Source organism: Condylura cristata, unplaced genomic scaffold (assembly GCF_000260355.1).
Source record: "Condylura cristata isolate star-nosed mole 26May11 unplaced genomic scaffold, ConCri1.0 scaffold00030, whole genome shotgun sequence".
Taxonomy (NCBI): Eukaryota; Metazoa; Chordata; class Mammalia; order Eulipotyphla; family Talpidae; genus Condylura; species Condylura cristata.
In genome coordinates, this window is record NW_004567131.1 from 16,940,954 (window position 1) to 16,957,222 (window position 16,269).

The following is a 16,269-nucleotide window of genomic DNA, read 5'->3' on the forward strand; positions in this document are numbered from 1 at the left end:
TAGAAGACCCACCTCCTGAGATGCTCCAAGTTTTAAAAACTTCAACCCTTGGAATATTTGTAATGACCATTATGACACTCTAATAAATCATGCAATAAAGAAATTTATTTAACTCAGGATTTGCCAAATGTGTTTGAAGCCATTATATCCATTTGGTATTATATACTAATAATACCCCCAAGGAATTCAGCTTGATAAATCATTATTATTAATAATGACCAATTCCAAATGTAGATTTATTCCATCTAAGCTTATCAGTTTTACACATATAATTAGTTACTAATTGATGTCTAGCTTGTGAACAGAAAACGTAATCTGAATAATTTCGATCTCTAATCTGCTGAGAATTTATAGTTGATTTTGACAAATGATCCATATGCATTTGAAGAGCAATTGTAAATTCAGTTACTGCTGGGTATAGTGTTAATTAGATCAAGCTGTTAATTATATCATTCAGTTCTATGGATACTTATTTTGTCTTGTCTTTGAATTAATCTCTTAGTAAATAATTAAATTTCACTTTTCCTAGCATTTACAATTAAAACTTTAACTTTTCTTCAATTATACAATAATTCAAATAGTTCAGCACTGACCTTTAAACAATGAAGTGTATCATTTTTTGTGAACATCTTAAACTTAGTTAGTTCTCCAATAAAACGAACAGTTTTGTTTTTTGTTTCAATATTGATCTGGTCCTTTTTTCGTACCTACGAGTTAAAAAAGTAGAGACAATAATTAGATGATAATTTGAAATCTATTATAAAAAATTGTTCCTTTACTAAGATTAAATTTGTACTTAAATGTTTAAGTTAAGACAAAATATGCTCTATGGAACATGAGAACTAAGATACGTTTTGCAAGCAGTTTCGTCGTGAAATAATTTGGGTAAACAGTGCATTTTCATAGGTTGAAAGAGGTTATCAAATAAAGAAATCTTTTTAACTTAATTTAATTCAATGTTTTTCCAGCTTGATAACTCCATTTTAAAGGTGTTAACTACTAGTTATTTAATAGGATTATTAAATGTAAGGAATAAAATTTAAGAAATGCTGCTTTAAGAGCTTTTCTGTACAGCAAAAGAGACATTACAAAAAACAGACATCCCACTGACTGGGAAAAAATGTGCTCACACAAAACTAGAGATAAAGGATTGATCACAAAGATATACAAAGAACTGGTGAAACTCAACAAAAATAAACATCCCCATCAAAAAATGGGCAGAAGCTAAAAAGACACTTCTCCAAAGAGGAAATGCATATGGCCAACAAGCATATGAAAAAATGTTCAACATCACTTGTAATAAGGGAGGTGCGAAATAAAACCACAATGAGATACCACCTCATACCAGTGAGAATGGCACATCTTAAAATAACTAGCAACAAGTGTTGGTGAGGATGTGGAGAAAAAAGAACTCTCCTGCACTGCTAGTGGGAATGCAAACTAGTACAACCACTGTGGAAAACTGTTTGGAGGTTCCTCAAACTGCTAAAAATGGAGCTTCCATATGACCCAGCAATCCCAATCCTAGGCATCTACCCAAAAGACACAAAAACACTGATTCAAAAAGATACCTGCACCCCCATGTTTATTACTGCTTTATTTACAATTAGAAAAACATGGAAACAACCCAAATGCCCAAAAGTAGATGACTGGATTAAAAAGATGTGGTACATATACATGATGGAAAAATACATATACTCAAATCAAAAAAGATAAATGCATGCTTTTTACAGCAACATGCATAGAGCTGGAAGTGATCATGCTTAGTGAAATAAGCCAGAAAGAAAAGGAAAAAATACACTAATAGCATGAGTATAAAGGACCAGGAGAGAAAATAATAATAATAAACAACTATACACCAGAGACATTTTACAAATGGAATGGGAAATGGGCTAAAAAATGGTGTGTGTGGGGGGGATGCAGTGGACTATGGTGATGGCACACAGGTGATTTGGTGATGGGAAGCCCATGGGGATTACAACTGAGATGGGGAAAAGCACAAAATGACATAAAGATAAGCTATTATATTATTTTTTTTAAAAAAGGAAAAAAATGCTGTTTTTAAAAAAACAAATGTCAGTAGCTCACTTAAACATAAAAGTAAAGCTCAGCCAGTATAATTAATTATAAATTACATACTGTTTTTAATATAAATTCATTACGATGAAATCTCCAAAATAATTATTTTATCTTATTTCCACTGAAGATGACGCATGTTGAGCATACATATTTATGGCCAAATAGAAGGTCATTGGTAAAAGTCACAAAAGTGAACGTAGGAAAGAGAGCTCCTGGCAGGAGCAGAGATGAAACAGAGATGATCAATGATGTCAAGGGCCCTCTCTTCTCTCCCCTGAGTTCTGGGGTTCCCAGAACATAATCCTGGAATTCTGATATTCCTCTAGTTTTAATGAGGCATTGAAACAGTTCCCTCAATTCAACTCCCACTCCACCTTTTCAAAGGTAAGGGGGCAAGCATACATTAATAATTCCCGTAAATTTAAACTTTTTTACCAAAAGCAGTAATTATGTTTAGTCCAGCAATCTCTGTCTTTGTTTCATTTTGGATTTGGTTAAAGGATATTTGCATATAACTCATATAGTACAGTCACACTGTCCACTACTAAATGTTACTTGTTTGTAGGGTAAGATTAAATATGTCAACAAGAATATCGTGACTTCTGCTATATCTGTCCCTGAATCAGCAACACTTAGCTAAGTGTATTCTTTAAGTAACTACATAGTACTCTAGGAGTTGTCATTACCCTATTAAAGCTTTAGAGAATTTCTACAATAAAACAAAACTTTAAATTTCTTAATCTCAGTGTTGCCCAACATCTTTAAACCTAAAAATTGTTCTTGCTTAATATTACCTATGAAAACCTAAACCATTAATCTCACAGTAACAAATCTCGTAACACCTGTAGCAAGAAGCCCATAGACACCACTCTTCACAGAGGCTTTCTTCCCTGTGAACTTAAAGCATTCACTCCTCAAGAATTTATTGGAACTTAAGCAGGCAACTTTCTTAAAATATAGTTAGGGCTTAAATTTTTACTTTGCTCTTGTTTTGTATTTATGTCTTTTAACACCCCAACTATATCATGAGAGTCCTTACCTCAGGAATCATGCCCATCCTGTCTACCCAGCAAATATTATTGAATTGTGCACGGAAACAGCAAAAAATTACATACTGAGTAAATACTTATTTGCGTTTTGAGCAATTTACTACAAACTAAATTTTGTAAGCACAATTCTTTCACTGGCTAATACAATCACTCAAGTTTCTAGCTTTACAAAGTTTACCAATGCTCTCTTCCAGTCACCTCTATACAAACATTTTACTCTTTTCAAGCCTGAATTTGACCAAAAATGATTGGATAACATGGTTTCAGGAGAATCACTGACAAGACTTAGTCTAAGATTAGCAAGATAAGGAAGATGTTTGGTAACAGGACCCTTATATTTACCAGGTCACTCTTTAAAGATTCACCACCTGAGGTAATGATTTTCAAAAGACAAGAATCAATAAAAATTGGGCTATGACAGCATTCACTGACAGAAGAATTTAGGGAACCTCGTGTGCCTCACACAGTTGCCCCCATACCCCTAAACAAGCCTCTTATAAGGCAATGATGCCTGCTGGCTTGGCATCATTGGAGAATGGGTTTTCCTTTACATAAAAGCAAAAAGTACAATACCTGCAATGGAAAAGCAAAGTACAACAGCACACCTCCAAATTGAAATATTACTTAACAATTTCAAGTTCCATTGAGTAAAATTACAATAAAAAATTTAGAAATCCATCTTCTAAACTGTTCACTACCAAATTTCAAAGATATGCTTATTAACAAAACTAAAGAATCCTTACTCAATTTACAAGCATATATATTATAAAATAAATGCTTAAAATACATACATGAAATCTGAAATCCCCCCTCAGCATGGAACAAAGATCCTCTGCTACATCAGACATACAGGGATGCAATGTAGCAACCAATCTTGCATAAAAAGGTAGCAAATCCAACCTGTAAAAGTTGTATATGTAAAAAGAGACATACCAGAAGTAATTCATTTTAAAAGTTAAACTTTCTTAGATACAATCACACATTAAATGATTACATAAACTAATAACCATGCAATAGGCAAGCCTATTTACTTCCATTTACTTTTACTATTTACTTCCATAGTAATGATGCATATGAAATTTCAATTTGCCTTATGAAAGCTCATTAATACACCAGTATTTTCCATTCAGTGCATTTACTACATACCTACAATTTCAATGAATATGTAATTTTGACAAAATATGTGATACCAAAAAAGAAATCATTATGTTTTGAAGTGGCTTGCATTTTCAATCATGTAATTACTGAGCAACTGTACATTTACAAACATAAAGGTTATTTAGTGTAAAATAAAATTCTATTAAGCCGTTTCTTTCCCTTTTCAATGGGAAATCATTTTAAACCTTGATATTAAAGTAAGAGTACCCAATAATCAAAAATACATCTAAAAAGTTCAAAATACTGTCACAAAAGCCACACACTAATGTATATATTTTACTCATTATAAAAGCACTCAGGTGCTCCCGTCGCACCTATTAATTTACACTTAGACAATAAAAAGCAAGTATGTGGTTACTTGTGATTTCACTACCTTCCATTATCAGAACACTTTTCTATCGAACTTGGACGCAGCTACAGAATCCTGCTTAACACAGCACTCCAGACAGCCACCTCTCATCAGAGTCAATACATAAACTAAAATATATTTTCATTCCTGCCAGACATTATTTCGTGGAATATGACTACCCAGTAATTAAACACTCAGTAAATTCATATAATGAAGATGAGAAGCTGTGAGAAACTAATAAAAGCACTTGCACTGCCAGCAGCAAGCAATGGGAGCTGACAGTAAGGAAGAAAGCTAAGAGCACAAGAGCTCAAAAACGACAAGTCTAGAGTTATTTAGAGCACCACCAAATAACCTGAGCAGCCTTAATCTTCCATGAATCTGTCATTATAACATAATACATGAAAACACTTTGATTGTCAGAGAAAGTCTGCGTGCTGTGAGGCTTTGAATTACATCTGCGAAACTCCCTGTAAGGACAGAGTAATCCCTGGGTAGAAGAAGGAACATGTGATGAAAGAATAGCAATAAATTTGAAAGATGATGTCAATGAAAAGGAAAATGCCCAAACTACGCATCTCCACTAAAGTGCAAGGTTGCCCCATTTGCATTATTTGTGATTCCCTCACTCTGCACTACTCTTAAAAATTGCATTTATCACCTTCTGTAGTATTATATGCTTACTTGTGTTTACTGTTACCTTGTTTGTTCCCCCTCACTACTAGGAGGTACGCTCCAAAGAGACAGTTACCAACACTCAAGTCAGTGTCTACAACATAGTAGGTGGCTCAACTGCTATTTATTAAGTAATTATAAGTATGATATATCATGGCTAAGTGTACTGTTAGCTTTAAGTTTACATATTCTTTACCATATTAACTAAATATCATCCTGTTTTTCATAAGAATAACTAAATTTGATCAAGTTTCATATTCTACCAAACAAAAGCTAATCTGTCAAATGTTTGGTGTGGTTAATGATATAATCACATAGTTCCTTATTTTCTTTCATGACATGGTATATATTAATAGGTTTCCTATATTAGAATGGCTCTTTGGTTCTAAGATCATCTTCTTTGACCATGTTAAATTTTTATTTTTAATGTATTACTAATAAAGTTTTGTAGTGTTTTACTTAGTTTTATATCTACATTCAAAAGCAAGATTAGTAAATTCTTTTAACTTCCTTGCTCAATCTTTACATTAGATTTTACCTATGAAATGGCAGGTTTTCTTTTCAATTCTCAAGTACAAACAATTCAAGAGGAAATCATTTGCTCCACAGAAGACTAAAAGAGCTCAATAAAGCTATCTAAGCTTAGTCAGCTTAACATGAAATTGATAACTTTCTAGTCTCACTTAAATTTTCAAGTTTGTTTAAATATTTCTAACATATCACCTGGCTCCTTTCTTAAAAATTTTTAATGTACTTTTTCTTTGCAATTTATCTTTTCCAAATGTTTCTCGACTTAATTCTTTTTTAAAAGAACCAGTTCTTGATTTTTAAAACTAAATTTGCTTTTATGTTTCAATAAACATCAAAAAAATTTAACTGAAGTATGTCATTTCCTTTTTCCCTCTGTTCCTAGGCAAGTCACTTAAACTTTACTTCATTTCTTTCATCTTTCAATTAGTCCAATTTACTTTGAAGATATTTTTCAGTCCCAAAAGAAAGGTGAATATATTGCCATTCATTTTAAAATAATCTGTGCTATCCATTTAAACTCAAATTATTAACCAAAACAGTAGGTGCAGCTTTAGCAGGGAACTAACTACAAGTAATTTGAGGATTTCCTAGGCAAGTTTAACTTTTTTAAGCCTTTCCAAGTAAACAGTAATATTTTGTTTCCTTTGGACCTGGTCACATGGAATTTAAATATTCCATTTACTCAGAATCTTGTACCCCAAATAAACTTACCAAATCCTTCTCAAACTAACAAGTTCCTAAAATTCTTTTTCCTTAAATCTTTTACAATTAAACAAGTAGTAATACTAGATGTCATCTGCCCTGTTTAGATCCACAAGCTCTGTGACTATTCATTACTTTGGAAATTAAAATCCCTTATTTAGAAAATAATGTAATAAACTGTATCTGTTCAGTGTTAGTCCTGTGCAATTGTGCTTTATTACCTGTGTTATCCCCCTACAAGTGAAGTTTAAAAAAGGAATGATCTACTGATCACACTTAAGTTATTAAAACACAGCACAAAAAAAGCAAATCTGTGTTAAATTTAGGCTTTTTTTTTCTTGGTTTTTCTTTTACATTTTCAAAGAATACTGTTATTAGGAAAAAGAAAGAAAAAGAGGCACCTGCGTAGTCACAGGAGGGCAAGAGAATTGTTGGGTATATCTTTATTTCATCTGACTTCTGAAAATCAACTAAAAAATAAACTTAGAGCCTTCCTTTGAAGGCTGAATTTCATAATCTTCTAAGATAAAAGTGAAAGGGTGAAGTGAAAAATATTTTTCACACAATAATAAAATCTTGCTTATACTTTCAAGGTCTCCTCACCAGTAGTATCCTATAGCAGTTAATGATCACCAAGTTAGAATGCATCCAGTCTCTAACTCCAAGTAATTGTAAGAATGCAGAAACATAAACACACTTTTGTAATAGAGGGAAGGATAAAGAAATTCTCACAGGTTTTCATCTCAGTAATCAATCACTTTCTAAAAGAAATGTCTCACTCTCTTATACTCTTTAAAATTTAAAGATCTCGGAGGCCCTCCCTGGTGGCGCGGCAGATTAAAGCACAGCACTGAGAAGCTAAGGCCACTTCAGCATGAGTTCGATCCTGCCTGCCCTGAAGGTGATCCACATGGCGCAGAAGACCTCTCCTGACCCTCCTGCTGCTTCCCTCAGCAGTGTACTTCATCATTCGGCCTGTTCTGTTCTCCACTCCATCTCTGGTGAATACTCTCATCGCCCCTGCACCACTAGCCTGTACCCCAGTTCTGCATGCAGAAATAAACAAATCTTAAAAAACAAAAAAAATTTAAAGATCTTGGGGGCCTCCCTGGTGGAACAAGGGCTTAAAGTCTCAGCACTATGAAGCTATATATTCAGCCATCACAGGACACATTCAATCCCCAGGCAGGCAACTGACCCACATGACGCAGACCTCTTCTGTTTCATCCACTGCTCCCCTCAGCAGTGTATTTCAGTAGATCTGCCTGTTCTGTGCACCACTCTGTCTCTGATGAATCCTCTTACTCCCCACACCTCTGGCCTACACTCCAGTTCTTGTATGCATAAATAAAGAAAAAAATCTTTAAAAATACATAAAAATAAAATCTAAAGATCTTAAATGTTGGAAGCTATTTAGTTTATCTCTATGCCTAGAAAAAAAAGATGTAGATAAAGTTACTGAACAGTAAAGAATACTAAGGATTTTCTTCACTGTAAACACTAAAGCAAAATATGATTCCCAAAAAACTAAATGAAATAAAAAACTAGAGTTCTTTATATACTTTGAAAACAATCAAATGTCCTGATTTTTTTGGTAACAATGCTGAAGTTACCAGTGCGACAGTGCCATCAAGTGGTCTAACACACTAACAGATTTCAAAAAAACCTATCGTTCCAAAATTAGCCACATGTGGGAGTCTCTCACAAAACTCCGGCAAACTCTCTAAAATTTGGGTAAGGATATGCTGCTTAAGAAACGGAAGAAGCACACCAATTCTGAAAAGTATTACGTTTACATTAAAAGAGATACTATACCCATCTGCTAAAAACTATGCTAAGCACCTCTTCAAAGTTGCTAAAATCAACACCAGTTTCATTTACATTTTAAACAAAAATTCTTTCCCTAATTCTCACTGACTTTACACTCAAAATTTCATCAAGGTGAGGGAGCATTCTGAGGTCCTGGGAATGCAGTATCTTGATGTAGATGGTAGGGACATAAAACTTGAGATATAAAATTTTATGTAAAATTTCAATTATATGTGTGAGGATAGCTTCATAGTGCTGTGCTTTAACCCCATCAGGGAGGGTATTAGTTACATTATAAACCAATTATTAAATGATATGTAAATATATAATTAAGAGGATTTCTAGAAAGTTTCACTCTGTGGAGTCCTTCCTACAGGATGGTTTCTATAACCATTATTTATTAACAAAGGGAAAACACAAGTGAAATTTATAAGAATCTCCAGATCAGAACTGTAAGAAATACAAAAATCAAATTTTAAAATGCATGTTTAACAGTGATATACCAAAGAAGTGAAAGAATAGGAGAAAATATTTGTAAGTTACCTTTGATAATGTTACATAAAACAAAGAATATATAGAACTCTACAAAGACAACACAAAAAGGGGATAAAAGATCTAAATACTTCTGCAGGGTAAATATATTAATCATCAATAAGTACATGAAAAGATGTCCAAAACCATTAGGGAAATGCAAGCCAAAACCGCAGTAGGTTAAAAAAAAAAAAAAAAAAAACCATAGTAGGTTACACTCACTAGGATGACCATACCAGAGAAATTAACAAGATTGAACAAAGATAAAACAGTTTGACATCTGAACCTAAGAGTTACCATATGGCATAGCAACTCTACTTCTAGGTATAGGTACAAGAAAAGTAAAAACAGCTGTCTGCACAAAAGTTGTAGGAGCATTATTCATAACAGCTCATGAAGTGCTATCATCTAAATGTCTGATAAACAAATGCACAAAATAGTGTAAATCCACACAATATATACATATATATGTACAGTAATACATATATTTTATTTGGCAAAAAAAAAATGAAGTACAGAAATATACTACAATGTTAGGCAATGTAAAAGAAGTAAGACACAAAGGCCACATATATTGTATGATTTCATTAATGTGAAATATCCAAATTAGGTAAATCCACACAGGTTAAAGACAGATTAGCTTTCTTAGGGTAGGGAAAAGAAAGGTAATGGGGGGAAGATGGCAAAAAGGGGTTTTTTTGAATGCTGATGAATACAAAATTTCTTTTGAGGGGACAAATGTTCTAAAATTTGATTGTGGTTATGGCTGCATGTAAGAAGACTGAATTGTATACTTTAGGTGAACTGCATGGTGAATGAATCCTATCACAATAAAGCTAGAATTTTCTTTAAATAAACTTGTGGGTAACTACACCTCTAAGGGGAGAAATCAAACATTGTACAAAAATGAACAATGGAAAAAAATAATTAAAAAGAGAAAGAAAGAACAAACTCTGGGAGAAATCTAGTCTAACAGTTCCTAAGCCAAACTATAGAGACTAGGTAAAGTACCTATATTCTTTACCACTGACTACTACATTAATACATACATATCTATACTTAAACATACACACACGTATACATATACCTTTGGTCATCGTAGTTGTAGGCACTCAAATAACTTCAAACAATTCACTACGGCTTTGCTCACACTACTTTTGGTCAACTTAACCTAAATAAGCAGGATTGATGAAGAAGGGAATTCTGACCACAGAAGAGAATAAAGAGATTCAATAGGATTCATGTTTTTGAGAAGGGTGGAGAACTGCCACCCATAGAGGGAGGCAATTCTGTTTCATAGAGTCTAGGTAGGCATGTTGCCAACAGTGAGATAAGGTGACAGCAAAAGTTGAAAGATGAATAACAAGTATTTCCTGTACCTCACAAGTGCCTCAGTTTGCCCCTAAGTCTAGAGTGCTCAAGAATAATTTGCCACCTCAAATAGATCTCTAACTGGATACTCAGAATAACATTTGAGCCTGTTCACTCTAGACCCAGCCCTTCTTTGTTCCTTCTTACCTCTCCCCCTGAAAGCCAGCAGTCATCTCTTTTATTCAAAGAATGAAGAAAAGTCTGTATATAGGGCAGAGAGAAAGGGAATGAGAAATAGAATGGCAGGCTTACTGACACTTAATTACTATCTTTCTACTCCAGCCTCCCTAGCCACCAAGCTAACTTCCTCCTGGACAAGTCAAATCTTGTAGGTAGGGCAGAAAGATGCCTACAAGTAAAAACAAAAGAAGATCTTCAAAATTAAAAGTTTTTCTGATCAATACGAATATACAGCCATGGAAAACAGCTTGGTCAAAAATACTCTTAAATATATCATTTTACAGATGTATAGATAGAGGCCTTGGCTTTCCAAGTCACTCAGTATGAACATTAAAGATTGAAAAGGGTTTCTCTAAATGTTATGTTTAGACAAGACTACAGAGAATACTATCAACACCTGAAAGTACATGTATTATTAATCTACTCACACAAATTAGATACAACTGAACTGACTGAAATGTGTATAAGATATAGAGATGACAGAAAATAATAACCATCAAATACTACTTATGTTATTTTGGAATGGACTCTACCAAATAAACCATCACAAAACATTCCTTATTGTTTTTAGTAAGGTAATTTATTGAAAAATTCAATGACTAAAAACAAAAGCCTCGAGTAGTTTTGAAGCAAAAATACAAAAAACAAAAACCCAAAGCTCCATATAAGTCTTCTCTACACTTCCTGTATTATTCTGGCTGATGGACTAAATAAAAGTGAAAACATGCCATTTCCTGTCTGTGCGACTAAGGAGGAGATCAAGACACACACCATACCCCATGCCCTGGCAACCCTAGAAGCTATGGAAGTAGACTACATACATAAGGTGAAGTTTGCAGACTTTATTTTCAAGGAAATTAAGATATATAATAAGTAAATTCAAATGTTGCATAAGGTTTAGGAGAGCTTCCAGATTCAGCACAAAATAAATTCTAACAGAAATCACAAGTGAGAATAAAGAGCTAACCCAAACAGGGTAGATTGTTTAAATGCTATTAACAGGCTTCTTAAAAGTGGCAAACCACTATCCCTTTACACACAACAGAATCTGGAAAGGCAAGGCCAAGATTTGAACAAAAGCCATAAGGAAATGCAAAGATGCAGAATAGAGAAACATGCCCCAAAATAACAAACATTTTTTAAAAAGAGCAAAAATATACTCTTAGAAATTTCTTAGACATATGAGCAAGGGAAGTTCAACTCATCATATACAGTAAAAGATGACCAGCACACCATCAGTAGAAAGAATTATCTTTTTAAATTAAAAAGGGAAAGGAAAAATTTCTCAACACCCACCACCAAAGTTCACCAGAAAAATTTCATATATGACATAAATGAAATTTTTGGCTAAACATTTTGCCAATACTAACTGCACCCTAAAAGAAGAAATGAGGAAGAGAGCACAAAAGGAGAATAGACTTTTCATGAAGCTAAGTAAAAGGCAGAGGGTGTAAAAGATAAATGCTGGGAAAATGTTGAGTAGTAATGATACGATGGTTAAAAATTAAGCAGAAGACCAAAACAAAGAGAACAGAATATGTAATTAAAGATATTTACAAGATTAAAGAAAATAAAAAAAACTTCCCTGAATTATTCAATATGAATTTTGAAAAGGCCTGAAGAATGACCCAGAATAATCACTGGCTATCTTAGATAAATTATTTGAGCAGTCATATAAATGAGCAAATCAGTTATAGAGAAGAAAAAAGAAAAAGAACAGGCTGACCCCCGATTTCATGATAGTAATACTAAATGCCAGATGACTGAGGCAAACCCACGAGTTATCTAAGAGGAAAAACCATGTATGATCCATGGAACGAATAACCAATGGGCTATTACTTTGTATTATTAGTATTTATTTTATTCAAGTAAAAAGTTCAGATACATCATCTTGAACGCACAATGATTCACAGTATACTTTTTCCAAAAAACTCTTCTTGGAAAAACTATTAGAATGAGAATTTCAGCAAACAACACATAACTGGAAAAACCAGAAGAAGCCTAGAAGGGAGCATGGAATATTTTTAATGGTAGAACTAAGATAATAACAAATGAGGAAGCCTGAGTGACAAATTAGAATGTGAAAATTAAGATATATACTATTGTTACAGGACAGGGAGAAGGGAACCCCTGAAGCCCCAATATCAGGATACCTATCAACATAGAAACAAAACAAAGGAAATTGAAGGTGTAAAAATAAGACAAAAGTCAAGTTTGCCCCTTCTGTACATGTAATGTAAAAGGTAAACATTTCAAGCTAATAAATCAAATACAAGTATAAGTTCACTTAAAAGTAAGAAAGGAAGAAGGTATCAGAGAAGAAAACATTATTTGTTAATATCAGAAGGATGAGGAGACGGCAAAAAGAGAAACCTAAGCTGATTTATCATTGCTCAAAAGACATACATCCACACACTAAATAAAGTGATACAAATATATCAGATGACAGATTTTTAAAAATTTAAACCAAAGTGACAAAAACAGAATTCAGAACAACCATTTCTGTCATACATAAAACATAAACAGCCTAACTCACTTATTAAAAGAAACATTTTCTGAATCTCAATCATATACAAAAGAGACTTAAAGACTGAATATAAAAGCACAAAAGTATATAAAGTAAAATCCTAATCTTAAAACCAGATAATTTTTGGCAAAAAAGCATTAAATAATACTTTATAAAGGTAAAAAGTGAAATTCACAATGAGATAGTAAGTTTTATTTTTAAGCCAAGAAACACACAATAATATTAAGAAAGTTCAAATGAAAATACTACTAAAAAAAACAAAACACATACACAGAATTAGACTTTTTTTTTTAACAGATTTATTTATTTATGCATGTATGCATGCAAGAGTTGGGTACAGGCCAGAGATGGGGGAGGAGGTTTGAGAGGATTCATCAGAGATAGAGTAAGGAGCAGCAAGTGAGACAGGAGAGGTCTGCAGTGCCATATGTAGATTAGCTCCCTGGTCAAGGATGGAACTCAGGCTACAGTGGCTTCATAGTGCTGCATCTTAACCCCTTGTGTCACCCGGGAGGCCCCAACAATATTAGTCTTTATTTCACCTCTCTTGGCCCACAATCTTTGGGCAAGTAATTAAAAAAAGTTCAAAAAAATTGGAGATTTTTAACAATGACATTATTTTTTTTTTTTTTAAAGATTTATTTATTTGTACATACAGAACTTGGGTACAGGCCAGAGGCTCAGGGGCGGTGAGAGGCTTCACCAGAGACAGAGTGGGGAGCAGAACAGGCAGATCGAGGAAGTACACTGCTGAGGGGAGCAGCGGGCGGGTCAGGAGAGGTCTGCCACGCCATGTGGTCACCTCCGGGGCAGGCGGGAATCGAACTCATGCAGAAGTGGCTTTAGCTTCTCAGTGCAGAGCTTTAACCCGCTGCGCCACCAGGGAGGGCCCAACAATGACATTATTTAATAATGTAAACCTGCCTATAAATACATTTTACTTTACTCTGCACAACAGAAATAAGAATATAACCTTTTTGGGGCCCTCTCTGGTAGCACAACAGGTTAAAGCACAGTCCTATGAGGCTACTGATACCACTGCAGCAGGAGTTCCATCCCCTGCCTAACTGCTTAACTCACGGGGTGTGGCAGACCTCTCCTGACCCCACTGCTGCTTCCTTCAGCAGTATATTACACTCCATCTGTCTGTTCTGCTCCCACAGACAGAGTCTCTGGTGAATCCTCTCACCTCCCGCACCTCTGGCCTATATCCCAGTTCTGTATGTATAAATAAATCAATCTTAAAAAAAAAAAAAGAATATAATCTTTTCTTTTAATATTCATGAAATGTTCACAAAAAGTGACTATATAACAAGCCACAAATTTCAAGTGACCTCCCTAGTTGTGTAAGGGTTAGAGTCTCGGCACCATCGAGCAACTGCCAGACGCTGCAGCATGAATTCGATCCCCAGCCAGGGAGGTGATCTACATGGTACAGCAGACCTTGCTTGTCTTGCACGTTGCTTCCCTCAGCAGTGTATTTCAGTAGATCTGCCTATTCTGTTCCCTAGTCTGTCTCTAGAGAATACTCTCACTTACCATTACCCCCCACCACCTCTGGCCTATATACTCTAGTTTTTCTATACATAATAAATAAAACATTTTAAAATACTGTCCTTTCTAGTATCAACAACAGGTTAAGGCTCAGCACTGTAATCTAGCCACAGCCTTTTCTGTGAGAGTTCAATCCCCAGCCCTGGAGCTGACCCACATGGTGCAGCCGACCTCTCCTGTCTCTCCTGTATTTCCTCCATCTGCCTGTTCTGCTCCCCATTCTGTCTCTGGTGAATCTTTTCACCACCCCTGCACTCTGACCCAACCTGCATGCATAAATAAATCTTAAAAAAAATCTTTAAAAAAAAGGGAAACTTAAACTTATAAAAAGCCAACATAATAAGTAGCAATCTCTAATGAGTACAATATTGATAAAAATATGAATTACTATGTCACAAAAAATACCACTACCTGAAAATTTTAAAATTCTCTTAAACAACTCCTTAAGTTACAAAGTAAACACAAACTAAAACTGGAAATTTTCTGGAACACTTAAAAACAAAACTACCACGTAGGAACCAAGAGATAACAATGAAAATAGTGATCAAGGACAACTCACATGTTAAGTGCCCACAGAGGAAACAAAGCAAGTGAAAGAAACCCAAATGAAGAAATTAAGTGTCAAACCTTATGAGTAAGAAAAAAATAAAACAGGTCCAGAATAAAACAGATCTGGATCAGTTTTGGTGAAAAAACTGAAAAAGATAGACAAATAGCTAACAAAAGCCAAAGGAAAAGTATAAACACAACACTGCTTGTAACAGCAAATGAGTGGAATGTCCAAAATGGGTAAATATAGTACACTCATAAAAAGAAATTACTGCTTTAAAAAAAACAAACAAACAAGGGATATCTTATCAGCATTGATAAGAAAAGATCTCCAAGATACACTGTTAAGTGAAAATGGTAAGGTTCAGTAAAATGTTAAGTGGCCCTGTTGAAAACACAGAACATCTAAGAATATACCTGTGTATTTTCTTTTCTAAGCAAAAAATAAAAAAAATTTTTTTGGAAGGAAATGCATAAGACTGCATTTTTCTACTGGGAGGAGTAAAGACTGGGAGATACTTTTTAGCACATAATGTCTTATACTTCTGGATTTTGAACCCTATTGATATATGCTAATTTTAAAAAATAATAGCTTAGATACTTTTAATGAACAAAATTAACTCATGAAATATTTCAAGCATTTATTATATATCAAATTTTGTGCTCAATGTTGGAGGTATATACAAAATTTAAAAATAGACTCTTCTTTTTAAAGTAGTTTATAGTTTTTACACTTTGGGAGGGATATAGCTGGCAAGCCACCAATGGCAATATAACATGTCAAATTATTTGAAGACATTGTTGAAAGTGTTATAAAAGAGCAACTGCATCTACATAGGGGAAATAAAGATGGCTGTTCAAAGAAGATAAACCTTATGCTAAGACTAACTGGGTAATTCAGATTTTCAGTGAAAAAATGATAAATATCCCAAGGTAAAGTAAAAAAAGCAGAGGCTTGGAAGTAGAGTGTATAAAGAGTAGTCAACAAATCTGTCATTACAGATCAGGACTTTGCAAGAGGCAAGAGTGGCTAGAATTAAGACTGAAGATGATGGCAAAGTCTAGACAAGAAAGGGTGCTAAATGTCATTAAATGCACCTTATATCCTAGAGGACAATGTCCAGAAAAATCAAGAAAGGTTTTTGCAAAAGTTTTGTAAGAGCTTGACAGTTTCCTATCTATAGCTCTTTGCACATACTGCTGCC

General features: G+C 34.1%; 1 protein-coding gene across 2 annotated transcripts in view; it reads right to left on the minus strand.

The window, feature by feature from the left end:
• UPF2 (UPF2 regulator of nonsense transcripts homolog (yeast)) overlaps positions 1-16,269 on the minus strand; it is a 90,210-nt gene that overhangs the window by 41,037 nt on the left and 32,904 nt on the right. For both annotated transcript variants that reach the window (XM_012731388.1, XM_004691246.2), the window contains exons 9-10: positions 3,920-4,028; positions 594-707 (exon numbers count right to left, since the gene is read on the minus strand). In XM_012731388.1, the coding sequence (XP_012586842.1) occupies positions 594-707; positions 3,920-4,028 (223 nt within the window). The remainder of the gene's footprint in view (positions 1-593; positions 708-3,919; positions 4,029-16,269) is intronic.